Source organism: Natator depressus, chromosome 2 (genome assembly GCF_965152275.1).
Source record: "Natator depressus isolate rNatDep1 chromosome 2, rNatDep2.hap1, whole genome shotgun sequence".
NCBI lineage: Eukaryota > Metazoa > Chordata > Testudines > Cheloniidae > Natator > Natator depressus.
This window is the reverse complement of record NC_134235.1, coordinates 107,679,088-107,706,513: the sequence shown is the minus strand read 5'-3', so window position 1 is coordinate 107,706,513 and position 27,426 is coordinate 107,679,088. Positions and strand designations below refer to the sequence as shown.

At 40.7% G+C, this 27,426-nt stretch overlaps 2 protein-coding genes across 3 annotated transcripts in view; one reads left to right on the top strand and one right to left on the bottom strand.

Moving 5' to 3' along the window:
• Positions 1–465: 465 nt before the first annotated feature.
• On the bottom strand, positions 466–13,254 carry CD83 (CD83 molecule). 2 transcript variants are annotated; one of them, XM_074944820.1, is made up of 5 exons: positions 13,000–13,254; positions 12,733–12,863; positions 3,204–3,435; positions 2,962–3,065; positions 466–711 (listed from the first exon to the last, which is right to left on the bottom strand). In XM_074944820.1, the coding sequence occupies exons 1-5, from the start codon at positions 13,040–13,042 to the stop codon at positions 538–540; spliced, it is 684 nt and encodes a 227-aa protein (XP_074800921.1). In that variant the 5' UTR covers positions 13,043–13,254; the 3' UTR covers positions 466–537. The 2 variants fall into 2 exon arrangements, with proteins under 2 accessions (XP_074800921.1, XP_074800922.1); XM_074944821.1 differs by lacking the exon at positions 2,962–3,065 and having other exon boundaries at positions 534–711.
• Positions 11,276–27,426, top strand: part of RNF182 (ring finger protein 182) — a 61,384-nt gene continuing 45,233 nt past the window's right edge. Inside the window, exons 1-2 of the mRNA XM_074944817.1 lie at positions 11,276–11,356; positions 12,743–12,875. The gene's annotated coding sequence lies outside the window, so the exon portion shown is untranslated. The remainder of the gene's footprint in view (positions 11,357–12,742; positions 12,876–27,426) is intronic.

Sequence of the window (27,426 nt, the reverse complement as noted above, 5' to 3'; positions counted from 1 at the left end):
AACTCCAGGATGCTTATGTAGCCATACTTCACAGTCATGGTAGCGAATGCCATCAAAAACAAGAGCTCACCGTCCAGAGGAGAGTGAGGCCTATATGCTTAGCTTTCTGAAAAATTGTACTGCAGCAGCAGTAGTGCATGACTGTTAAAAGAGCCGAGATATTAGTTCAGTCGATAACTTAATCCCCTAAATTAACACTGTCCAATCCTCTCTGTAACGTAGTTTTCAGATGGTAGAAATACCCATCTTGTTCTGAGAGAGGCTATAATGAATTGAAATGGAGCACACGCCAACGTTATAGTAGCCTTGTAACAAAGCTGTAGGGCGGCACTGAGTATTTGTTAGTCACCTTAAATTCAACAGCTAGGGTACCGTATGAAGATGCTCTTTGAAGACTTGTCCAGCACAAGCAGGTATTTGACAGATTACCCAAGCTATCAGGCTACCCTGAAGAGGCAGTATGTTAGCTTTTATTTCCTCTCTATGCTGCCCAACCATCCATCTTCATGACGTGTTTATTAATGAGCCCATGGTTTCTTAAACTACATCAACTTGGCCAGAACTCAAATTAGGTCCATTTTTGCAAGTGCTGTTGCTTCCTAAACACTGGATAATCTTCTTTTCTTGTGCACTGACAAGGATAAGTGTGTGTTTCTGTTCTCTTCTGTGTTTATGGTAACCTGGAAGCATGTTCTCTTTTTTTAGGCATGTCTAAAAAAAGCAAAGAAAAGGATCACTTGATGTTAATTTGTTCTTTTTTTAAATACATTTTTAAAGTAAGGATTATACATTAAAATTACTGTTAAGAGTTTGCTCAGCTCTAACCACAATTAATTGGAACACCTTCTCTATTCATTTCTCACCAAACTGTGGCTCACCAATAAAAGGAAAATTTTCAACTGTCTTGCTTACCCACTTATCTGAAGTATCACATAATAAGAAGACCTAGATACCACAGGGAAACCGAGAACCTTATTTTAAATTTACAGGCTTTGGTGAAAATGGGCCTCCGTTTGGTAATCTTTTTGAAAAGTGACAATCTAGTGTTGGATCACAAACCTGTTTTCACCTGACTTGTATGCCAGTTAAAGTCTGAAATATCTTCATCAAATTGTGAAGTATAAATCTTATTAAAGTCCCAATCCTCCCATCGATCCACACTCAAAATTGCCATTGAGTTCAATGGCTGTTAAACGCTCAGGAATAATGAGGCTTATAAGAATTTAACAGACATATTAAATAGAAAAGTTCTTTGCTAAGATTAAGGCAATATTAAACATTGATGAAAGCTGATTTAGTCTCCCTGAGATTGGGCTCCCATGCTAGTAGAGTGTCGCATGTAATTTTTCATCAGGATGGTCACCTCCAGCATAAGGTTCATTTTTTTTAAATCACAAAACTTCAACTGCAAATAAAATTTACAGTTGTAATATGTGTAATATGTACAACCAGCACGAGCCACATTAGAGACATTGAACAAAATGGGGGCATCTTTTTTTAATGAGTGATATACTTGCTTTCATACTTTCATCTTAGCAAATTTCTACAAGATTTAGCTTGTCAAACTTTATTCTGAATGGCACAAATTACTGGCAGAAACTGTCAATCTAAAAAACAGGCAGACATGAGTTTAATTGCTCCCTGAAGATATATGAAAAGCTACTTTTAGCTGCAGATAATTCTCCAATCAGATAGCATTTATGATTTGTGTCACTGAACATGACAATAATACCAATAAAATTTAGCCAAGAAAACTTTAAAAGTGAATGGTGGAGGGTTTGGGGTTTTTAGTAAAACGCACCAAAACTCTCATGTAAGATTCCCAAAGGGGTGGGGAAGAATAGAACCATTACTGAAAAATCTAATTAGCACTTAAAACTTGAGGGACTTGCCTCCTCAAGGTGATGAACTATAGACTTCCTGGTTTTTCTGCCATAGGGAATGGTTTCACTAGTATCATAAATGTTTCATCCCATTCCTGTCTAGCTAGCTTCTAACATGCCTACTCTCTCCAGATCCCCATAACCATCTCAAAGTTAAGTGTGCGGAGAAAAATATATTTCACTCTCGCTCTTCCCTCCTGATAGTAAGGACCAAAGTTTACATTGCATGGTATTCTTGTTTTTTCAGGTTGGTTTATTTAGTTAGGTTTTTTTGGTTTGGGGTTTGTTTGTTTGTTTGTTTGTTTGTTTGTTTGTTTTTTGTTTTTGTCTGGGGTGGTATTACAAGTGGTGGTGCTGTGTGCAGCCAGGTCAAAGAAGTGGCTTTTGTATTTTGCTTTCAATGAGCTGTAATTCATGGTCAATTGCAAACTACTGATTTCATTACCTTTGGTGTATAATATTACTTTCTACTTCTATACTGCTCCACATCCAGTGATCTCAAAATGCTTTACAGACATATAATGGCAAATACTAAGATTCACAGCATCCCTCTGAAGTAATCATCCCTATTTTACAGATAAGGAAACTGAGGCAAAAATCTCAAGGATTTCAGTGAGGGAAGTATCAGGATCTCAGTGTGCAGGTTGGACAATATGCAGTCCATCACACTGGGGAACATAATAAATGGAGCAGATATCCTGTAGGTCTGTACCTCATTCTTGGACAAATTGTATTTCCAGTTGCCACGTTGTGTTTGCTGAGAGCATCCACTGAAGTTAATGGCCTTACTCTGAATCTATACTTGGCATAACTGGGAGCAGAAATGAGCACTTGATGGTGCTCCGGAAGGACCGTATGTAGTGAGTCAAACTGGTGTATGGAGTGAATAAATACTTTATCTATTGAGGACTCAATCCTGCATTCTTTGTGCACCCAAATCTCTCAGTGACTTTGACGGAAGTTTTGGGCATACAAGGAATTCAGAATTTGGCCATAAAGTAGATATGGAAACCACCTTCTATTGGTAAATGAAATATTTTGAGAAGGCAAAGGCAAACATGTAGAAAACATTACTTACACAGGTAAAAAAGATGAGCAGCAAGTAAAAAATCCCAAGGCAGGACAGCAATAAAAGTTCTGCTCTGTATTTTTTAAATTTTTCATCTAATCGTTCAGTACAACCTGAAATATAAAATAAATGAGATGTTTTAAAGATGTATTGGTACCTCTGTTCACCTTTGAAGTAAAACATATCTTGAAATGGTCTTTAATCACTAAATTGCCATATCAAGCATGAAGAAGTCAAATACCCTACTATACCTGTTACTTTTAATATGATGGTGCCACTTTGGTTGTGTTTTCCAGCTGGTGCCCACAAGTTGCACCCATATGTCCCACTGTTGTGGCTAGTAGTGTTTGTGATTCTCAAGGAATATGAGGTGTCACTAGAGAGCTGCAAGGATCCATTAAGTTCTTTTGGATAGTAATATTCCACACCATTCTCAAGGGTCTTCCGTACCATCTCTTCCAGTTCTTCACCATTTCCAACGATCTGGAAAACACCAACATATTTTATTGATAAAGCTACAGTGAGCATAATCTGCTGGCTTTCCTCAATTTTAGGGGAATGATATTTTATACAAACACAATCTTTGTTTACAAAAGAAAATGCACAATATATTTGAAGGGGAAAAATTCCAGGATGATGGTATAATATTTTCTGCCTGCAAATGAAGTGATCCTGCCCATCATGAGTTTTATCTACATTTCCAGTGGTTAAGAATGTGTGTGCGTGCATACACACAAACATGCAACTATTCAACATGGTTTCTTAATCTATCTAATCTGGATATATATCCAGTGGAACTACAATACAATAGAAGGCTGTGGGATAAATTCACCCCCTAGGAAGCTAACAGAGACCCTAGTAGAGGTCCGTAGAGGAGGAGGGAGAGGGCTGTTGCAGCCAGCCTTCCTTGTGCTAGGGAGTTGTAAGAGCTCCCTAATAGGGGTATGGCGCTGATCAGGAAGGAGGCATGGCCAGTGATTAAAGCTCCAAATCTGTCCTTTTAAGTTCCCTTCTTCAGGGCTTATTATCCACAAAAGGAAGAGCACATGCAATAATTCCCAGGGGCCTTCCCCATTTGAACCAGCAGAAGGGAAGAAGGCACTTTCTTCCCTTAATTCACCTTTGACTCAACTTCCCCTTCCTGTTACACTCCACCCAAGCAAGGAGGGCCTGTTAACCTTTTACAGGTTGCAGGGCCTTGACCTTGTCACATGGACTTAAGCATTTTAAGACCTTTTATTACTGCCAGAGTGGTATATATGGAAATCGGGATCTATACTTCTAGTACAGGAATAGATACAGATCTGGTGGGACTGGATCAACTTCAGTGAAATGAATGGAATTGACATGCTTCCATCAAGTGTGCATTTGGTCCTAGCTCTCTAATGAAATGCAAAATTGCCTATAATGCAATACAGAAAGCCACTCTGGCTGTCAATCCCTTTGCCCTAAAATACAGGTCCTGCTCTCATAGTATCTCGGCTACCCAATTAGAACACTCCTTTTAAAATTTTACATATAAGTTTCAGATAATTATGTAGATTCTTGTACGTCATCTTGTACAATTTCTGATTTCCCTGTCAGCAAATAGTGAGTGGAAAGGTTGGATGGTCTTGTTGTTAAGGCAGAGGACTGGGAATCAGGAGATAGGATGCTTTATTCTTTTCTTATGCTGTTGTAAATTGGGAGAACCGCCACTGAAGTCAATGGAATTATGCTAACCAAAAGCTGGTGCAAATGAGAACTAAACAAGGTCCATGAGTTCTAGTCTTGGCCTGACACTAACTTCCTGTATGACCTTAGGCAAATGACTTTGCCATTTGATGTCTCATTTCTTCCATCTGTAAAATGGAGATAATCATGTTTCCCTACTTCACAGGGGTGTTGTGAGGTAGGATTCACTTTTAGCTCTAAAGTTCTTTGAGATGGTCTGGTGTAAGGCATGACTATAGAACTCCAAAATAGTAGAATTATCACTAGAGAGAGACAAACGAGTAAGATGATTTCAGTTTACATTCACCAAAGCACCCTGAGTATGTCTACACTGCACACACTAAACCCAGGCCCTGACTTAGATTTGAGCCCAAACCTCCCTTCCATCTACACACAAATCAGTCTGACTTGGGTCAGCAAACATTCAGCAGAGTTCTAGGACTCATGCCCTAGGGGGGTGGGTCAGTGCTCATGTCCTGCTGAGACTTGCATCCAAGCCTTGCTATTTTGCAGTGTGGATGCAGGTCAAGCTGCAAACCCGTGTCAGAAGGTCTGCATAATGCAGTATGGTTGCGTTAGCACAGCTGTGAAACGTGGTCCAGCAACTGTAAGCTCAGATTTATAATGCCATGTGGATGGTCAAGCGCAGGTTTGGAAACACTGAGTCTACAAACCTGGTCTCACAGACCCAGGTTTAGTGTGAAGTGTAAATATACCCGCTGTATGGTCTGTACATACATAATATACTTTTTTTAAAAAACAGGTAGCTTCACCACCTACAGTTCCTCCCTCATTTATGGAAACTCTGATCATGATTTGGATCCAGATCCTGTTTTATCCAAACCTCTAAATGTTGGGAGAAAGGAATATTCACATAAATGGTTCCGGTCTTGGCCCATCTCTACTTTACAATTATTATTTTTGTACTTCCTTTATTTCCATGCGGTCTCCTTTTCAACACAGGAAAATACAGTTCTCAGTGTCACTCACACTTGAGGGTACAGCATACCAGCACTGCTACATGTTTTAGGCTACAGGGACATCTGGTGGTAGTTTTAGAGCCTTTGCATAAAAAGACATCACATTCATCAGTGATTCTATTTTTCCTCAGATGCTTTAACTAAATAATTTCTCTTTGCAGTCTTTATTTTATATATAATATTTTATATATCTGTGTGTGTGTATGTATATATATGTGTGTGTGTGTATATGTGTATATATATATATATATATATATATATATATATTAAAATCCTCTTTAATTGTGAAATTAGCAGAAAAAGATCTGAAGGAATTTAAGGATTTGAATAGTCTCTCTGCATAGCCCACAGTCATTAAAAATAAAATCAACAAAATATTCAGAGGCAAGGCAGCAGTCATGTTGTCTCTTAAACACATGTCTACGTTACTACTAACTTATTTTTCCCAAACCTAATTAAAGTCACCAAAATGCTACTTCATCATTTGGCCTCCTCCCATGATACTTAGCAAACTTTTGCTAGACAGAACATTTAACACATCAGGTTCCCATGATAATCCAATACTAATCCATGCCAAATTTTCTCCAGGTGATGCCACAACTGCACAGCATAAGGTGGATGACATGGGGTATGTCTAATTAATTCTACACACAGTCAGCGGATGTTGATTCAGGACACTGTAAGTGGCTGCAATCCGCACACATACAAACCATCCTGTTCTTTCTTCTTTAATCAGCCTCAAAATGTGTTTTGCCTAGATTTGTGTTTCAGTTCAACCCCATGTTGTAGAGCTACCACTGTTGATAGAGCTACATAGCGTTGAATGTTCTTGATAAGCACTTAGGATCACGGAAGAGAGTTGGGCTTTACCTATACCCCTTTTTCTTGTAATTCCTTTACAAGGTTTCAGAACCAAAAGGCACATTATGAATCATTCTGGAACCCATAGAAATATATAATGTTGAACTTATTTACATAAAAATTGATTCATTAGCATGCTGGCTGCTGAGAATTACTGAAGCAAGAATTTTGCTGGGAAACAGGGACCTGCAGGCAGTGTTCTTCTGCCTCTCTGCTTGAAATAAATTAAACAACGAAAGAATTTTGAGTTTATTTTTATTGTCCTATTTACTTTGGCCTGGGGACAACATTTCTGACAGGCTTCCAGCTTTTCAGAACCACCCAGACAGCTTGCTCTTTGTTGTTGTTCATCACCTTCATGGCAATGAGGAAAAGCACGCTACTTTAAATGCTGGGGTAAGAGGCAATCAACACATGGGGATTCACCCATGAAGCTGTATGCATTTTTTCCAAATTCTAGTCCTAACAAAATATAATTTAGTGCCTTTTTTACAAGCGGGGAAATAGGATGGAAGACAAAAACTGCTGAGTCAACCCAACTACAACTTGAATCAGCACATGAATACAAATCAATGGCTCACGAAAAGGAAAGGTTGTCTTTTCTCCAGGGCATATATCAAACTTGATTGACTATTGTTTTGTTTCTGCAAATCATTTTAAATCTTTGGTTCTCCGAAACATTGGATTTGGGCCCCTTTCTGTACTGGGTTTCTTAGGCTCTCCCTACTGCTATGTTTGAACTCTCTTAAACCCATCTTTAGATGTTCTAGACTAGATCCGTTTTTTTTAATGGTTTTTCATGTAGCTTGGCACCATTCATACCATGCTTAAGCACTGTTCAGTTAGAACTGTACTTAAACACTGTTCATAAACATGACTGGGGAGCCAATGTAGACAGGGCTTAAGAGCTGCAAGACTTCTTACCTCTTTAAAATAATTCTCTAGGGCAAATTTTTACTCTTACGTTGGTGTAAATCCTTACTAATTCCATTATTTTGATGGAATTATTCAGGAGTTACACCAGTTTAGCTGACAGCAAAATTTGAGGCCTTTTGTCTTCTCTGGAGACAGGCGAGAAAAATGGCGAGAAACCACAATGTAAAGAGTACTTTGCTCCAAAAAATTAGTTCCTTACAGTAATTTGTAATTACTAGAGCTGGGTAAGTAATTTGTAATGAATAATTTACCAAATAAATGTTGTGTTTTTTCTGTCTCTGAATTATCCATACAGATTGCCATATTCTCAAATGTGTTCACTATTTAAATTTGATGAATAATTTGTACAAATAGCTCTTGATCTGTAGCTTGTTTACAAGGTGTTGTTTGTGAATATTTGATATCCAAAAATTGATTGAACATATAGGTTACATAATGTGCTTCTGTTCTCTGACTGGATGAATGTAATTCTTAGAATCAGGGGAGAATAATTGTGATTCTAAATTTTAAATTCACTTTCAGCAAATATTCTGTAATAGACTTTCTTTCAGCAAACCAAACAAGGTGCAGTATGGGACAAGAATTGTTCTCTAGATCACAGATAGAAAATGGGTTTTTTAGCTGTTCTTTAGAAAACAAACTATAACGTCATCTAACTTAGCTGACATTAACCAAGAGTGAAATTCACCCAGTGCAGAGGTCCTACACACAACTCCCTGCGCTTTGGGGAAAAATAATCAACTAAACTTAATTTTATTAGATATGTTTGAAAGAAAATGGCTATTCAGTTAACATACCCCCTCCAGTCTCATCAAATGGCTTTCTTTCATAGTACTCTCCTTAAGCAAAATGGTACCTTGGTTCCTGGCTACATTAAATTGACAATATCATTTTCCTTCATCATAAAAACAGCTTTTTATTACATGCAAAATGGTATTGCTCCAAGGCTGATGTCATAATCAAGGTGGGTGTGTTACTATTAATGTATTGTTTTTCTGAGTGTAGGATCATTTGGGGAAATGGTTTCATTTAAAAATTCACTATGAATAATAAACAAACTTGAATTTTTTTGCTGTTAAATAAATTGTTGATCTTAATATGAAAATAAATTCCTTCTTGTAATTTTTTTTAAATGTCAAGTGTGTAGTGTCCAGTGGCTAATACAGAATGAGCTGGAACTGAACTGAGACTACCTAATGGATAAATGTTGGTGTCACGAAAACACCTTCGTGGTCACTTGGCACTAATGGGTTTCTTATGAACTTTTGCCGCAAAGATCAAGGACAGAATGAGGAAGAAATGTTTTTTCCCATTCAGTGCTTAGGCTTATTAGTGGAGGGGCAGCATATAAAATAAGATTGTTCTACTGCTATTATGCTTTACCTAATTTGAGCCAGAGTCTGCCCCTTCTCCCCCCCCCCCCCAGCTTATTGATGGTGAGTAGTCCCACTGATTTCAAAGTATTACCCAGTGTGAGTATTGGTCACAGATTCTGGCCCATGTGTAGTCTGGTCCCAATCCAGCAAAGTTCTTAAAAACCCACTGGAGAACTCTGCCCCTGGCAGAATCTAGCTCTTAGTGAAGAGAACTATTATTTAGCGCTCTGAATTTATTACCCTTCCCTAGCACGGCAGTAAATTCACTTCAAGAGAAGAGTTCCATGTGACGGTGCATTCTGCTCTCAGTTACACCCAGGCAAACTCAGTGTGCTCTGGGCCTTACAATGGTGCACAGTGTATATGGGGAGGAAAGATGAAAGGAGCGGATTCATCCTCACACCCTTCTGAAACACAGAGACTTCTCCATCCCTGTGTCCAGAGGACATGCAGCACACAAAGGCTGCTGGGATGAGGAGGAGCCATTGTTCTGCCCCACCCATCACACATTGCCCAGATTTGGAGAAGGTAAGGTACTCTTTGCACACATGCTCCACTGCTCACCCGAGAGTGTACCCTTCTCCTCAGCCCCAACAACAACCCAGTGTTGTGCCCAGATGGCAAAACTGAGTCATGAACTCATCTAGAAAAGTTAAGTATATTTTGTGAAACTTAACCCCCCTCAAAATTAAAAAATTGTATTTAATTTGAAATTTGCCACTAAATTCCTTTTTTAAAAATTTGACGTTTTGAAAGATTTTCTTTTATCGGGAGGAAAAAATCCATTTTCTCCTTTTTTTTTTCCCCCCTCCTTTACCCAGTGTAAAATATTTTTAAAAATAAAGTGAAAGTGTGGTGTTTTTTTTTCCTACTGCAATTAAATTCTTAAGAAAAAAATTGAAATTTTTCATTTAGAATTTTTCAGGGGAAAAAAATGTTTTTCAAGCAAAAAAACCCCAAAATTTCTTGTAGTCAAAAAGGCATTTTTCCAAGATTTTGATGGAAATTTTTTGCTCAGCTCTAATTGGGTATAAATGGGGATAGAAACTGACCCTCTGTGCTTTATGTAAAGGCATCAGACAAAAACTAACTTAAATATGTTATCAGATATGTATTTTGGATACTTGTCCAAAGCATTTTGCCTCATTTTTACATTATACAAGAAAGAGCTAGAGCATTAAGAGTTTTTCCCCCAGCTAAATAAAAGCTTTTCCCCTTTTAACAAAACTTACTTTTAGATCAGGTTTTTCCTAGCTAAAGCACAAATAAAACAGCCAAATATCGACTAGAATTTAATGTGTATATCTTCTTGTCCTGTTTAAAATTAATTGAAAGTAAAAGAATGGCTCTTAGCCCTTACAAAATGCTTCACATGTTCAAATTTCTATACAAACAAGAGCCCTAAGAGGTAGGTGGATAAAGTTTTATTATCCACACTTCTATTTTATAGATGAGACATGGAGAGATCAAAGCCACAATTTCACTAGTTCGCTCCCTAAAGTTTTAGCCGCTTAAATAGAAGTATCCTGATTGTACGGATGCTGAGCACCTACCCCTCCAGAGGACTTGTCTGTACTTGTGGGTGCTCAGCATCCCAGGAAGATCAGATCACCCTTATGCAGGTCCCAGTTATGAAAGTGTAGTTTCAGTAACTTACCCAGCAAATCTGTGACAAAGCCAGGAATAACATCAAGGAGCTTGTGGCACTCTGCCTAGTGCCTGATCCACTAGGCCCCACTACTGTAAGTCTTTTTGAATAAAAACCCTTGCACTTGAGCTAACTGACTTAGGCCCTGAGCCTATGAACCCTTACACACGTCTGACTTTACACACAAGTAGCTTGATTGACTTCAACGGCCTATTCATGCATGCCACGTTAAGCGTATGTGTACTCACGTGCAGGATTGAGACTTTAGCACATTGGACATAGCTGTAGTACTTAGTACTCCCGTATTATATTTATTTGGTTTTTGCACTAGAATATTATTATTAAGGGTTTTTTAAGATAAAACTTGAAAACCCTGGTATTCTAAAATATCTTCTTTAAAGAGATCTTAAAAAAAAATCTAAAAGTGCTCCAATAATTAAGAAAAGGCAATGATGTCCTGCGAGGTGTGTTATCTAAGCATTAATTCCACACAAACTGCAGAGGCACATCATCATCCGTCATTTTTAAAAAGCAGCAGAAGCCAAAGATTAATTGCTCGCATTTACGGCACAGTTCAAAGTGACCTCGTACAAAAGATTTAGCCTAACAGCTGTTTGAACTCTACAGTCTGAAATTTCATACCATTTGTTGGAATTACTTTTTAATTAGCCCTTTGGGGGCCGTATGTGTTGTTCATTGATTAATCCTTCAGTAGCTGTTTTTTAAATAACTGATTAATTCTACATGTGGTTGCCTAGCTGCACTCTGTCATTTGTTTGTTCTCCTTAAAGTGGTGTGGATGGTGAGAGCAACACTCAGTTAACCAAAGGAGAGAGCATGCAGTGGTCTTCATCAAGGGCCAGATCCTCTTTCTTTGTGCCATCAGAGAGGTACAGCGAATCAGTCCTGCAGTGTTTCCTCAAAATTCTTCTCTCACAATGATGGTTCTCAGTTCTGTTCTGCTGTCTGGCCCCACCAGCTCCTGCTCTGGAAAGCACAGTTCCTGCAAGAGCTGTGCTTCCTGGTGCTCCACTGATCAGAACTGATCCTCACCCCATGTAGGAGGGTTTCTGCCCGCAGTATGGGAAGCAGCACAAGTTAATAGAGCCTCAGGCTGTTTTAACTTGCACATTTGGGAGCCAGTTTGTCCCCCTGTTTTCTTCCACCCTTAGCCTGCCTCTGTCCATTTTCTTCAGGTCCACAGACCTAAACCAGACCAAGCCCTGTAGAGATGTTTCCCCAGGGTGGGAATCAAGGGAAACATCCCACACAGTTGGAATTCCCCCATTTTACAGGCTCCCAGTGCAAAGAGATGGAAACATGGGGTATTAATTGATTAGTAAATATTTATAAGTAAAATATTTGCTTATTCAGTCTTTAAAAGCAGATGGGGGAAAAAAGGATCACTGAAACTCTCCAAACCCATCAAGTTGAAGGCCCTCCCTTCTAAGCACTCACTTCCACTCAGCCCAACCCCTCAGGAAAAAACCTGAAGGTAGAAAGACTTTAGATTTATTGATGGACAAGTAGAGAAATTCTGAACAATTCTGACTAACTTAGATATATCTTTATTATGTACGTAGGGACCTCTTCCTGGCCGTTCACCAGTGACACCCACCCACTGCTCTGCTCCCATCCCAAGCTAGGGTGGCTCCTCCAGGTGCTGGCCACCCAACTCTGCTCACTCCCATCATCCACCCCGCACTCACATGGCCCCGCACCACTCAGGTTTGGCCCAGCCGCTCCTCCATCATGGAAGAAGCAACTGGGTCAAATGTGAACGAGTGGTGTTGCAAACTGGAGCAGGTGCTGGGGGCTGCAGCACCACTCAGTTTGGGGGGTTGTTTTTTTCTAGTGGTTGGGGGGGAGGGGCCTGAAATGGGGGTGTCTGTGCAACTGCACCAAATGCACATTGGTTAGCCCAGGGCTGGAGCAACATTACAGATGCAGCCTTGTGAAGAGCAGAATATCTAGAATAGCAGTGTGGGCATCCTCAGAACTCTGACACAGTGCGGGCTGGTGAGCAGGCAAGGGATGCCTAAAGAGTCATGCTCAATCATCTGCATACAGCAGTGTGTAAATATCCTATGGCATGTGACTCAAGTCACGGCAGGCAATGCCTACGCTACCTTCATGCCTCCACTGCTCTGACAGGAAGATGCTTCTCCATAAAACAACCAAGCATTTCCTATGAGGAAAGTTAGAAGCAGGTGGGAAAGCAAAACAAAATGCACAATCTTCATAAATCACAGTAATATTTCCTTACTTTATGCCAGGACACTGCCTCATAGGTGACGTGTGGGTCCCGAGGAGCTTCACAGGGCAGCAGGGTTTCTTCTGTACACATCACTGCAACCTCTGGAATGGCCACAGAAGTCCCACGAACGAAACACCATACTGCAAGCACAGGTACACACAAATCATCTTTAAAAAGAGAGGCCTAAGCATTCCAGTCTTCAGAAGAATTACTGCCAAAATGCACCCTGCAGAAATCAATGAGAAGTAAAATTAAAAATGAAAGCATCATGTTTACCATTGCTCAGGATAACAAGCTGGGTGTAGTATGCCGAAAGCATGGCTTGCTGCTGTCTTGGATTGCAGAGGAGTTGTGATTTGTTCTTTGCAGGAGGAGCTGTGTGAACAGAGGTGAAGCAGCTGCTGTTTCCAGCCCTAGGCAAACAGCTCTAGAGAACGTCAGCCGGGGTATGTCCCAGCCAAACAGTTTGAGTCTGAAGTCCCCTAGACGCAGGGAAAATCCCTGAGTGGGAGTGTGAAGGCTCCTCCCCTTAATCCTGCTAGGGCTCCCCCACTTCCCCTTTCTTTTTTGCTGATGACGTCTCCTTTCCTGCCCCTCTCCTGAATAGGACTGAACAGAAAAGTAAAATTACTCACTGATGACAATAGGTGTCAGCAGTGAGTGCTGAATATGGTATAACTGCAAGTGCAGCCAAGGACAAGGCGTGTTCACTGCCTTTTCAGAAACCATAGTTAAACCCTCAGATTACAACACCAGGGTGACTCCATAGCCCAGGCTTTAAGGACATGTCTACATGGGGAAATTTACGGGCATAATGAGACTGGTATAATTATGTAGCTGTAGTTGTATTGTTAAAATTCTCCACGTGGACACTCATATTCCATTTTTTCTGGTTTAGTTTATCTTGTGCTGAAAGCAACATAAGCCAGAATATGGCACTCCTATTCCAGAAAATGGATATTCACATGGGGAGTTACACCAGTACAACTACAGCAAGATAATTATACCAGTAAATTTTTCCCTGTAAATTTCCCCACATAGACAAGCTTAGATGGTTTCTGTCAGAAGCCCAATTCGGACACTCCCCTCTAACTTTCTGACCAAGTTATTTCCTTACAAATTGTATAACCCATTCTCAGGGCAGACTTTTTGGGGAAGTTTGAGATTCATCAGAAAGCATTTATGAATCATAATGCTTTAAAAGATGCTGACATTTTTGAAAATGGTTCAGGTTCTTTTTGTCCACTCAGAACTCAAGGGATTTACCGTAAAACCTTCACAATTGTTTTATGCGCTGATTTTCAAAAGCAGCTAATTTTGTATGTTTAGCACCTCTAGAAATCCCCTGTGGAAGCTAGCCCTGCTTGTGCTATTTTACCATGTTTTTACTTAGTTGAATATGATACATATATTTTCATCTCTGTGCGTTATTGCTTCTGTGTGACGTCTGGTAAATATTACAAGCTTTACTCTACCTAACCTGAGCTTTTATTTTTAAATGAGTAATGGGGATATGATGCCTAACCACATTTGTATTGTACTGGGAGATACATGGATGAAAAGCAATAGGTGGTGTTTAATTTAAATTATAATTTCTATTAACAGTGTTTGACAGGGGAATATGTTCCAATCCTTTTTCTTAACAAAGTCAATTTTCATCTGGGAATTTATTTATACCCTTTTCTGTAAACAATCATAACATCCTTGCTCAAGGGAGAAGAGATGGAATCAGGTATGAGAGGTATCCTTGTTGCTACTGCTGGAAAAAACATTTCTCCACTTAGCTCAAGTCTACGTGAGGAAAAAGCATTCAGTTTTAAAACGTTTTAATTAACACATTTTAACTAACGTGACATTAAACAAGACTTTTCCCTTAGTATAGACTGTCATTTAAAACACATTAGCTAAAATGTTTTAAAACATGACTTGGTCCTGTCTAGACTAGGGTGTTAATTTGTGTTTAGTATCAAGTTAGTTAACACATTTCAAAATATGATTTTTTTCCCCTAGGATAGTTATAGCCTCAGACAAATCCTTCTCTCTTTCCCCCCACAAATATTTATAAACTCAGTTGTCTGTCATCCTCACAATAAAATATACGGACAGCCTGCAGGGGCCATGACAGCAACCAAGCAAGATATGGAAAAAGAAAGTGAAATTTTATTTGCTTTGACTGTGGGAGAGCATTCTGCTTCTAAAATTTCCCTTGCAGGGATTTTCCCTTGTGGAAACTTTGAGTCTGACTGTACTTTCCGATCCTGAACACACTCTCATATGTACATGATTATTGATTCTGTAGCACAAACCTACCCTTTATCTTAAGCGTTCTGGTGGCTCTTGAGTTTCATTTCCACTTATGTACATAGGAAGCAATCAAAGCTTAGTAGGACTAGTTTAGGTGGGAGACTACTGAGAATTATATTACTTTTATCAGTCTGTGAGATGAAATAAATCCACCTCTTTGCAGGACTGCAACTAATTGCAGGAGCTGCATGGTCAAATCCAAAGGTGGAAGTTGACCATTAATTAAAATAGAAACAAGTGTGAAAATTCAGGGTGTCATAGAGAATGCTGAAAAGTCTGGGATTTATTGAACACTGACAGTGTTCAATAAATATTAGTATCAGTTCATTCCTTCCTGATCAGATATCGGTTTGCTAAGATATTAGTATGATGCGCATGCCTGATAATGTGGTATGTAAATTAGTTTTCATCCCTATGTCTGCCTGATAGAGACATCTCAAATTCCTTTCCAACTCCATATGGTTCCCTACAAGACAATGACCACCAGGAAGCAGCTTGGGACTTCAGAACCCTGCCTGGTTGTGCCAGACACGCTTGCCAGTTACAAACTCAGACCCAGGTCTGAACAACGTCCCACAAGCGGCAGACTTAACTGAAAACGGCTTAAGAAGTGTTTCTGTCTCCAACACTCAGATGCCCAACTCGCAATGGGGTCCAAACCCCAAATAAATCCGTTTTACCCTGTACAAAGCTTATACGGGGTAAACTCATAAATTGTTCGCCCTCTATAACACTGATAGAGAGATATGCACAGCTGTTTGCCCCGCCAGGTATTAATACATACTCTGGGTTAATTAATAAGTAAAAAGTGATTTTATTAAATACAAAAAGTAGGATTTAAGTAGTTCCAAGTAATAACAGACAGAACAAAGTGAATTACCAAACAAAATAAAACAAAACATGCAAGCCTATGCCTAATACAGTAAGAAAGTGATTACAGATGGAATCTCACCCTCAAAGGTGTTCCAGTCAGCTTCTTTTTACAGACTAGTCTCCTTCTAGTCTGGGTCCAGCAATCACTCACACCCCAGTGGTTACTGTCCTTTGTTCCAGTTTCTTTCAGGTATCCTTTGGGGGTGGAGAGGCTATCTCTTGAGCCAGCTGAAGACAAAATGGAGGGGTCTCCAAGGGGTTTAAATAGACTTTCTCTTGTGGGTGGATACCCCTCCCTTCCCCTGTGTGGAATCCCTACAAGATGGAGTTTTGGAGTCACATGGGCAAGTCACATGTCCATGCATGACTCAGAACTTACAGGTAGCAGCCATTGTTCACATGCTACCTTGAACGTTCTCAGGTAGACTTCTTATGTGGATTGGAGTCTTCCAAGAGCCATTGTCTGTTAAGTGTTTCTTGATTGGTCACTTAATTTTCAAATCCCTTTCTAAAGAAGCTGACCAAATGCCTTAATAAGGCTAAAATCAAACAAGTACACAGCCAATAATCATAACTTCGAGTACAAAAATGATACACGCATACAAATAGGATGAATATATTCAGTAGATCATAACCTTTGCAGAGATATGTTACATGGCATATCTAGCATAAAACATATTCCAGTTATGTCATATTTACTTTCATAAGCATATTTCCATAAAGCATTATGGGGTGCAAGGTCACAGTGGTGACCAATCTGTCTACAATACTTTTGTTCCTATGTTGGCACCCTTCACATAGTATGTAATGCTTTTCTCATATTTTAGGACCCCTGCAGAAGCTCCAGTTTCTATCCTTAGTAAATAAGTCTTGGCAATGGATTTAGACACCATGTTGCTGGAAGAGGGCTCATGTTTACTCTTTGCTGGGATTAGAAAGAAGGCAGTTTAGACAGTAGTTTTGTCCATAGTCTCTTTGTGTGCCGAATGAGAGTCCGGATAATTATAAAACCCTTGAGCAGGAAAGAGAAACTGTTTCTAAAGCAACAGCTCAGTGTTGTACCCCTTCCACTGATAAAAACAGGATGGCTTTTGTTTTATGTTGCAGTAGGTGACTGCTTCTTAAAAATGTATTATGTTAAATGTTAGAACACACAGGCACTCTCAAGACTCTCAGTCAAACGAATGTTCCTAAGAAGCTATAGAAATCCACAACAGCTAAACTGAAAGGTGTTGCTGTATTTTCTGGGGCTTTCCAGGGGTGGAGTCACTGGGCTTCCACTTAATCACAGAAGGTGCTTGAGGCTATCCATACCAATTAGTTATAGGTTAGTGAAGGTTGCAGGGCTGTAACTAATGCAGTGCATGTAGATTACTCATAATTAGTCTTGAAAGAATTAAATGTTTATGGGTTAATATTGGTAAATGTTGATTTTACCATTCATACCCAAACTGATGAATATTTCCATCAATTATCATCAAAATTTACAGATAGGGAAAGTAAGAAAAATGCTTTAGTTTTTATTTAAGGATATTAACATTGTATGTTTTGACATGTCATGTTGAAAATCTGTCTTTTAATGGTTAGAAAGCTTTAACTTTTTTGTATCTCTTGTACTGTCATTAAATAATTGTCTGATCCCCTTTGTCTGACACAACTGAAAATTTAAATAGATGAAAATTGAAAAAAGTATATAACCCATAACTTTGCACATCTGCAAACATTTAAATTGATTTTTTTCTCCAAATTGTTAAAATAAATGTTAACATTATCCATTGAAACGATTAAAACAATGAAAATTGAAATCTGCCAAGCCTAGTAATAACCTGCAGTCTGCACAAGTTTAAGGGCAGACTTTTCTTTATGCCTGTTTGGCAGATGCTGATTTATATTCTGCTTTTCCACATGCATGGATAACCTATTAAATCAGTAGGAATCTGGGCATGTTGAAAGAATTGAAATCTGATGTGTGGCTTGGAGAGAATTTTGCCATAATGATGAGCATCTATTACCAATGAAGTCAATGATAACAAAGTGGTTTTTTTAAATGACCACTGATATATGATGCCTACATTTTTGGGTGCCCATCCTGAACATGTTGGGCCTGATTTTCAACCGTGTTGATTGACTTCAACTGTACTTGTACAGCAACTCTGAAAATTTGACTCAAAGTGTAATTCCAAAATTGGGGTACCCAAAATTGAAGACCACTTTTGAAAATGTTGTTCTAAGAATTTTAGCCACTGACTTCAACTGGAGCAGGAGCACAAGCAGGCCCTGTATCTACATCACCCTGCTTAGCTACACAGGTCCATGTTGTTGGCCATTTGCACCTTCTGCTTTCATCCCAGTAATACTTTGTTTTTTTCCATCTCTGTTGAGAGGCTTTCTCAAATTCAGAGAGAAAACCACAACATGAACAATGCTAATGGAAAGTGTAATCTGTAGTCTACATTCTGCCAAGCAAGAAAGAAAAAGTGTTGATTCCTTTTCATGGTTGAAATTATTCTGATCAAGGCAGAATAATATTTTATGGAAATTCGCCTTTTCTAGTACTCTGGATACCCATCACTTCCATGGACGTTAAAGAACAAAATGATCTCATCTCAAAGGTTTTTATATATATATATATATATATATTATTTTTTTTACTTTTTTACTTTTATATTATTTTAATGTACTGATAATTCCCCCCCCCGCTTCCCGCTGCCTCTCAAACCAAACTAAAGCCCTGTAGCCTGCTCCCCAGATGGGGAATGTAACAAGATTCAAGCTACCATGAGGATACAATGGCAGCACAGAGAGCAGCGAGGACTCCCAAGAGCTATGGGGCACCTGACCCCTCAGTGACCTTCCCCAGACTACATGGGGCTGCAATCCCCACCTCCTAATAAGTATCCTATAATGGTGCTAACCTTCCCTGGGGAGACAGCAACAGCCGGAGTATTCAAAGGTAGAGGATGAAAGCACCCAGCTCCTCTAATGACTCAAGACACTCTGGCCCAAGACTATGGGGTCCCTAGTTCCACAGTGGACTTTTCCTCCCCAAGGGCTGCTTATAACAAGGCCCTAACTTCATGAGGAGGCAGCACTATCAGGAGCAACTGGACAGGAAAGAGAGCATCCGGCTAGGCCCCCCAACTCTCTGGAATGGTTACCACAAAACTAAGGGGCACACACGCCCCCACAGCCTTCCTCCGTGCCACGGACCACAGAATGAGAGTGCTCACTTTGTGGTAGCGTCAGAAAAATTCTATGATGCAAATGACAGCTGGAAAGGGGAAGCACTGATTTTTTGAGTGGGAGGTGAAGGAAACAGGTGGTGCGCAGCTCAGCAGTAAAAAATGGAGAAATGAAAAATGGAAAGCTTTGGCTAGGGTTGCTGATGCACTGTTAATCTAAGTATAATATTTCTAGACTGTATCATAGGCAGCGGCTTCAGTACAAGTTTTTTTTTAAAAAAAGAGAAAGTAACATTGACAATAAGTAATTGTAATAAGTTGATGTGCTTAGTATCATCCTGGCTACTTTGCTTGGCTGTTGTACACTTTTTCCTCTGCTTCCTTGGCCCCTTTAAATTGTAAGCGCTTTGGGCCAAGGTTGTATCATCTACTGTCGGCTTTTGATTGTATTGACGTAAGGTCCTTCTGATCTCTGAAGAAGAAAACAGACAGCATTTTTGAGCCATGGATCCAATAACATAGACAGGATGTAATCATGCTCATGCCATGTTTCAGTGAAAGGCAGGGAAAATTGTAGCATGCTGTGGATCAAGGGTGATCACATACCTGCTCTTTTCGATGGGTTATGGAGTAAAATCTTCTCCAGTAGTCAGGTGAGTGGCACAACTTATCTGAAGCCAGTATCTTCACAGTTCACCACCACCACCACCTTGGCTGCATCCTCAAATAACCTTAGAGTAAGTTAACATAAACTCACCATCAGGAGCCATTCAACAAGCACAAGGTGCAGGCAGGTACCTACCTCAGAAACTCTTGTTTTGCTACATGCTCCTCTAACAGATATTCCAGCAGGTGCTGAGTGGAATTTATAATCAATAAAAGACCATTAACGTCTGTAATGATACGTCAGTGCTGGGGAGAAGAAGCAAATTTAAAAACTCAGCCTGGCTGATAGCTTTTGGGTGGAGCCAGCTACAGGGATAGAGCAGCAGCTAGAGGAGCTAAGAGCTGCATGGTTGAAGGTGTGAAGTGCAGATTTTATTGCTGACACCCACTGATCTGTCCTGGGTGGGTCTGGTCAGTCCTAGTGGCTCCATAGCCAAAGGAGCCAGGAAAAGAAGTGTCCAGTGCTTGGGAAAGCAGGTATTATGTCTCACTCCTTGATATTTTTCTCTGGGAGAAGGTGGCCACAGGGGTGGAGAGGTAGCCGGAGGAGTTATATACAATAGTGACTGGTGCTGTATAAATACCGCAGGCAGACAGGCTGAAGATCTCTCTTTACTGGATCTTATTCCAAATCTCTCAAAACCACAGCTATTGCCCCCTTTCTAAAAAGTAAAACCTCACTGATACTGGCCCCTTCCATTCTCAGCTGTCACTGTTTCCCTCCTGCTCTTGCGTCTTATACTGTTATTCTGAGGTTGGAAAGGGCTGGGGTTTCTGCCAGTCTGTGCTTTGTTAATGATTCTGGGATTTTGATTGGCTATATTGTTTTGCCCAGGTTTTATTCATTTTTAAGGTGTTAGACTTCCTGGTAAATCGTGAACTTTATGTGACATGTAATAGATCCCACATTACTCTCTCTTCAGCTGGTCCTATTTAAAATACAACAGGATCTACATTTGATACTGATTTTGGTTTGATTTGTTTGTCTGCATTTGAAAAAGAACAGATGCTTCTTGCACATTTCATATGACATAGGTTAAGTATAATCTGGAGAGTATCTTGATCCAAAGATCATCCTCTCTGGTCAGACCAGTTAATTATAAATTGCTTTATCGTTTCTCTATCTCTTCTAACATCATAATAAAGGTCAAAGAGCCTGATGGTTGGGAAACTGTTTTTGATTTCTGATTAAACTTTTATCAAACATTTAAATAGCCATTTTGGAATGTTTTGCTTCAATGGTGTGCAGAGGATAACATCTGGATTCCCACATACAGTAGTATTGAAAATTTAATTTGGAAAGTAGCCAAATCTTTCCAATAAATTGTTCGGCAACCTTCGCCACAGTTAATATGTGAGTGGTCTCCAATATCAATAACATGGACGTTGGCTTTTCTGAAAATTGTATTTCTTGTGTGATTTTAAACTTTTTTCTAAATTAAATTCTGAAATGGCTGAACTTCTATCTGTTTCCCTTCTTCACCCTGCAAAGTACCTTACTTCACAAGTAGTAGTCCCACTGATCTAAGAATGATGGCACTTATGCACAGGCCCTGGTACAAGCACTCCACTTCTTTGGCTGGGTGACCTCAAGCACATATGGTATCTTCCTAAAGAATCTTCTCCCTAGTTTCCCCCAATATCCTCAGTCTGGCCCGATGCAGACTAACGAGATCATGGTGGGCAGGAAAAAGCTGTGACCTTTCCTTTCCGTTCATGGCTAGTAAGCAAAGCTGTAGGATCCTCAGTGGTTGTTGTTGGATGAGAAATCCCCTGTAGAAATCTCCCTGAATATGGTATTATTAGCTGTGTCATTTAGCCTACATATAATTAAAGCAGAAGGGAAACTAGAGTCACATGAATCTGAGAGCAAAACTTAAAATGTCAAAACCACCCAAATGAGGTAGAACATGACATTTGTTTCTTGTGCTTTGTTATGATGCTTTCAGGTCTAAGGATTATCCTATGGCTTTTCAGGGAGCTACGTTAGTGTAGCTAGGTTAGACCTGCTACATCTCAGACTCTAAACTCTATATTTTTTGCTCATCTTGGGAAAAAGACCAAGATATTTTTTGGGGAGAAAGGTAATATTCTTCCAGGAATACCAGTTTCATCATGTTATTTTCCAGATGCTGTCAGTGTCAATTACTTGTTTTAGGTGAAGGAAAACAACAAATCAAGGTGGAATCAAAGTCAAAACTCCATGAGAGAGTATAGTGTGTGTCTTCCCTCTCTAACATGCTGCACTAACTCTGCCTCACTAAATGGCACTTGCCTCCGCAGACAGCAGAGTCCTAGACATTTAAAAGTGCAGAATGCAGAAAACAAAACTGTAACCATTACAGCACAGATCTACATATGCCCCACATACATACTTTCAGATTTTGCAGGAGCAACACAAGCTGTGCGATTTTAATTGCTGACTGTCAAAGCAGAATGTCTTAATACTGAGGTTGGTATACCTACTATCAATGACGCTACATTATTTGAATGGTAAATCAACAGATGTCAAGAAGCAGTGGTATGGTAGGAAATGCTTTTCTAGCAGAATCCTAAATCTAATATGGAAGGTATAATTAGCTACAGGAATTCATAGCATCACAAGTTGCCTTTCCATACACACACTCATATTTTTGGCAGGGATTTGGTTTTCTATTATATCTCTCCTGCTGTCTTGTATTGCACAATATTTTACAAATGCTGATTTAACGTTCTTCCACACCCTGAGAAGACCTGCCTTTCTCCTCACGTTACTGTCTGCTTTGTCCATCAGGACTGGACCCTCAGTAACAAGGGTTTTATTTTGGGATAAGGAAGTTGAAGGGTTAGTATAGTCATTTTCATTTTAAAAATAAAATTTGTTTTGACAAACCAACTCTAGGTGGCAACAGCACACTGTCTGACCATAGACTGGATAGCACACAGAAAAATACTGTTTAATGTTGCTTATACATAGGCAAAAATAAATAGCATTTCCAAGCAAATTTTCCAGGTGATCTGACCAGCAACAAGCTGTCAAGAGCATTCAAGGCCAGATTCACTCCTAGATTGTTGGCTTCCTCTGATACCCTACATTGAAAAGATTAATTCAAAAAGTGCCTACTTGTCAAACAGTTTAGACACACCTTTGTGTGTTTCATTTGCATGCACAACACTGAAGCTATGCGTACAAAAACCAATTAAATGCTGTATTGATGATTTGCACACATGATTACCTAAGTTGTGTGTGCAATCATGGTAACTGCATGAATAATAATGGTAATTGTGTGTTCAAATTAAGCCTGTGAATGTGTGCAGTTCTATGCCTGCAATGTTTCTGAATCATTCTCTCAACATTTAAGCCATTGCATAACTTAGCCAACCAAAAAGACAGTTAATACAACCAAGCGTTCTGAAGGAACTCAAATATGAACTTGCAGAACTACTAACTGTGGTATATAACTTATCCTTTAAATCAGCTTTTGTACCAGATGACTGGAGGAGAGCTAATGGGACACCAATTTTTAAAAAAGCCTCCAGAAGCAATTCTGGCAATTACAGGCCAGTAAGCCTAACTTCAGTACCGAGCAAACTGGTTGAAACTCTAGTAAAGAACAGAATTATCAGACACATAGATGAACATGATTTGTTGAAGAGTCAACACGGATTTTGTAAAGGGAAATCAGGCCTTACCCTAATCTATTAGAATTCTTTGAGGGGGGTCAACAAACATGTGGATAAGAGTGATCTAGTGGATATAGCGTACTTGGACTTTCAGAAGGCCTTTGACAAGGTTCCCTCACTAAAGGCTCTTAAGCAAAGTAAGCAGTCCTGGAGTCATAAGAGGGAGGGGCCTCTCATGGATCAGTAACTGGAAATAGACAGAAAATAAACGGTTGGAATAAATGGTAATCTGGTACTATGGTGTTTGACTTGCAATGAGTTTTCTAAGGTGATATGTTGCCTCCCTAATGTATTCTTTTCTATCCAGCACATTGGCTTTGAAAGTAGGGAACTGAACACTCACAAGGCATACAAAAGTCACTTTTACATAGGGATTGTGACATTTTTTTCATACATCAGTTGTACTGACTTTCAATAAAATATTTGAATCTTCATTGATGTGTTCAAAACAAAGCCCTGGGAGATTAAAGGGGAAAAAAATGTCCCTTTTGACTTTTCATTGCAGTAAAGAAGGCCTCGTACTGCAGTTATAAGACATAAAAGGCTTTTTTTTTCCTGTGTGCAAGCCTGATGATAGCTAGGGATGAAAGTAAGTCTAGGGACTTACCAGTACAGGGTTGGGCTGGGGCCAGCTCTGGCCCCCGGAAGGGGCAGGGCCTCGGGAGGAAGGGGCGGGGCTGGGGGATCAGAGCCAGCCTCGGCCCACCCTGTACCGGCAAGTGCCTCTTTCCCCCTTCCCGGGGTAACAGTGGCAGCCGGGGGCTCTGGCAGTGGTTTAAAGGGCTCCGGGCAGTAGCAGCGGCCGGAGCCCTGGGCCCTTTAAATCGTCCCCGGAGCCCCGCCATCGCTTCCCCAGGGCTCCGGCAGCAGGGCTCTGGGGACGGAGCTCCGGCTGCCACTACCACCCCGGGCCCCTTAAATCGTCCCTGGAGCCTGCCGGAGCCCTGGGGAGCGGCGGCGGGGCTCCGGGGATGATTTAAAGGGCTCAGGGCTCGGCCACCGCTACCACCCCAGGCCCTTTAAATCTCCGTCCCAACCCCGCCGCCGCTACCCCAGGACTCCGGCAGCGGGGTTCTGGCAGCAATTTAAAGGGCCGGAGGCTCCAGCCGCTGTAGGCCCTTTAAATTGCGCCTGGGGAAGCCGATCCAGCCCGGGACGGCGCACCAGCTCTTGCCGGTACGCTGTACCGGGGCGTACCGGCTTACTTTCACCTCTGATGATAGCATATATTTATAATACAGTGTCCTGGGGTTCACTCACCACTAACAGTGCCTCCTGCTGGCTGTCCTGGTAATTAGCCCCCCCGGCTTGCGCTCTCCCTCTGGTGGTGTCTTCCCCCATCCTGTCTTGCTCTGTGGCCACACTCACTTTCCACTTCATGGTTGGTCCTCCAACCAGGTCACTAATGTCCTCCCCTTCCGGGGAATTCTAAGTCCTTCCAGACCTGCTGTGTGGCTGGCATCACCAACACCCTTGCCACTTCCTGGTGGTTGGTAGGGGAGCCCAGACCCATCCTCTACACTGGGTTCCAGCCTCTGCATTTAATAGGGAGCCAGGGCAGAGAGTGATATCCTGGCTCATGTGTTTGCTGCTATCTAGGTTGCTAAGTAGATGACTTGCTACATATTGCACCAGTTGGCTCTTTTTGAGGCTGTGTGGATTATTTTCTAGATAAAATGTGTTGTAGTAATCAAGCCTGGAAGTCACAAATATTTGGATCGGTAGCCAGCTGGATGTCCAAGAGAATAAGGTGCTGTGCTGGTCATCTGAGACTGGCTATGTAGGTATCCAAAAGCTTTTGGGGAATCCAACAGTGTCCTTGAAAAATAGCTTGCAATAGCACCCCAGGGGCTGAGCGTGTTTTAAGGACAGGTAACAGAATTCAGTAACCAATAAGGTTCCAAAAGGGCCAAAATAAAACCTATTTTGTTTAAAGTTAATTCTGATGCTTCCCCCATGCCACTGCCACCCATCCCACTCGTGCCAAGGGTTCTGCATGAGTTCCCCTTTCCTCCCTATGCTACGGTTCCCCATTCCTGAATCCCTCCTGCCTCCCATACCTCCTTTCCCACCACAATTCTTATTATTGGTTCCTTTCTTTTTATTCAGGCTATTAATATTTTAAACTCAATTGGGACATGAGCAGGGTTATGATGAAGAGTATTGTTATGCTGGAATGTGTTAATTTCTTCTATCAGTAAGTTCTTTGATCTAAAGATGTAGTTGAAACTGTGGTTCTGTTAACCAGATGCTAGGGGCTCTGTATGGGGTGCCGTAATGGGGGGTGCGGGCCATGGCCCCATCACTTTTTACCACTCATAAGGGCCAGTGACAGGGGAGAAGGGGCAGACAGGAGCGAGCGTGGGGGGTGGGGGGTTTGGAGGGGAAGAGGCAGTGCAGAAGTGGGGCCTTGGGGAAGGGGCAGTGTGAGGATGGGGGCTTGGGGAGAAGGGGTAGCGTGAGGGCAGGGCTTGGGGAGAAAGGGCTGCCCAAGGGCAGGGCCTCAGGAGGAAGGGGTGGCACAGTGGATGGGGCACAGTTCAGGCGCCAGTGGCCCCAGCCACTTTCAGGGAGCTTTCGCCGTTCCAAGCTCTGTGTGTCCCCCATTTTTTCCTAGTTTTCATCAAAGTTGATAAGACTCTGCCCATTGATGTCTAGAACGTTCCCTGAAATTTTGGAATTAATCAGATGCATCATTCAGAAATTATCATGTTACAGCCAAACAGAGAAATGCCATCAAGTTGCATTTAACATGACCAGTTATTGAAACATGAAAATCATGGAGCCCATGATCTCACAAAAATGAAGTTCTAATTATCCCCCTATCCCTGTGCTCCTGGCACTTTATATGGGTACCAGTCACTCCCCACTTTTGTCTAAATAAGTTAAAACTCTCCGTCAATTTCTTTGACTAAGACCTGGTCTATACTTAAAAGTTAGGTTGACATAGCCATGGAGTTCAGGAGTGTAAATTAGCTAGGTCGATGGAAGCAGTCTTCCTTCCGCCTACCTACCAGCTCTTGGGGAGATGATTTTCTGCTGCTGTGGGAACACCCCAGTCATCGCTGTAGTCTGTCTACACTATGGGGTTACAGCAGCATAGCTAAGGTGCTGCAACCAATGCCACTGTAGCACCCGTAGTGCAAACATGGCCTAGAAAGAGCTCAATTGATTTTTAAATAATCTCCAAGCTTTATAAAGACTCTTACTCCCACTAACTGCAGATGAATAGGCTGTGTCTACCTCAGACGGGAGAGCAAAGAAAGAAAATTCTTCATGGACTATTGGGTATCAGTCATTCAATAGCCAAAATCTTATTCTTTTCAAAATGACAGTCAGTTTGCAAAATTCCTATGACACAACCATCATCCGTTACAAACGAGTAACTTCTATAACACACCCTTTTGGTTCAGTATCTAAGGATCCACAGGAATTCTGGAACTAGTAACAAAAAAAATTATTCATCTTCTGATGCCAGCAACTTAAAAACTGAGAGTGAGAGTACACACAGGTTGTCAATTTGATTAACTATCCTAAACCCAATTCTGGCCCTTAAAGACGAACTGAAAAGTAAAAGTCTAGTCATTGGTTTATCTACATACACTACCAATTAGTTGTGGGACTAAGAGGAAACACCCACCTGAAACTTTTAATGGCTGCTTATTAGTCATGTGGAAAGGTGTGACTTTATGTTCTGTGCGTATCTGGTAAATCATTATATGCTTAATACAAAAAATAAATCAAAGGTCAAAATTAAATATAAAATATACAGACATCTTCTAAAACTCTCTTTCAGAGTAGCCTTTTCATTTTTCTGACCCATCTATCTGAAACTCTCTCTCCTCTCCCCCAACTTCCCCTAAGCCACTGAATCATTTCCTCTCTTTAAATCTTGTCTTAGTCCTCTTCCTTTTCACCTTAGCCCTCTGACAGATCTTACTGTAAGGCATTCTGTGATATTTTTGTAAGACAAACACCATATAAAAATTCAGTGTATTATATTGCAACGCTGTTC

Excerpts from the sequence above, each read along its gene's own strand:
- CD83 (XM_074944820.1), bottom strand. The coding sequence starts at position 13,042 with ATGCTTTCGGCATACTACACCCAGCTTGTTATCCTGAGCAATG. Across the intron at positions 3,436-12,732 it reads AGGCAGTGTCCTGGCATAAA|ATCGTTGGAAATGGTGAAGA; the intron begins GTAAGGAAATAT and ends GGTGTTTTCCAG. Across the intron at positions 712-2,961 it reads TGCTCATCTTTTTTACCTGT|ACATGCCTAAAAAAAGAGAA; the intron begins GTAAGTAATGTT and ends TGCTTTTTTTAG.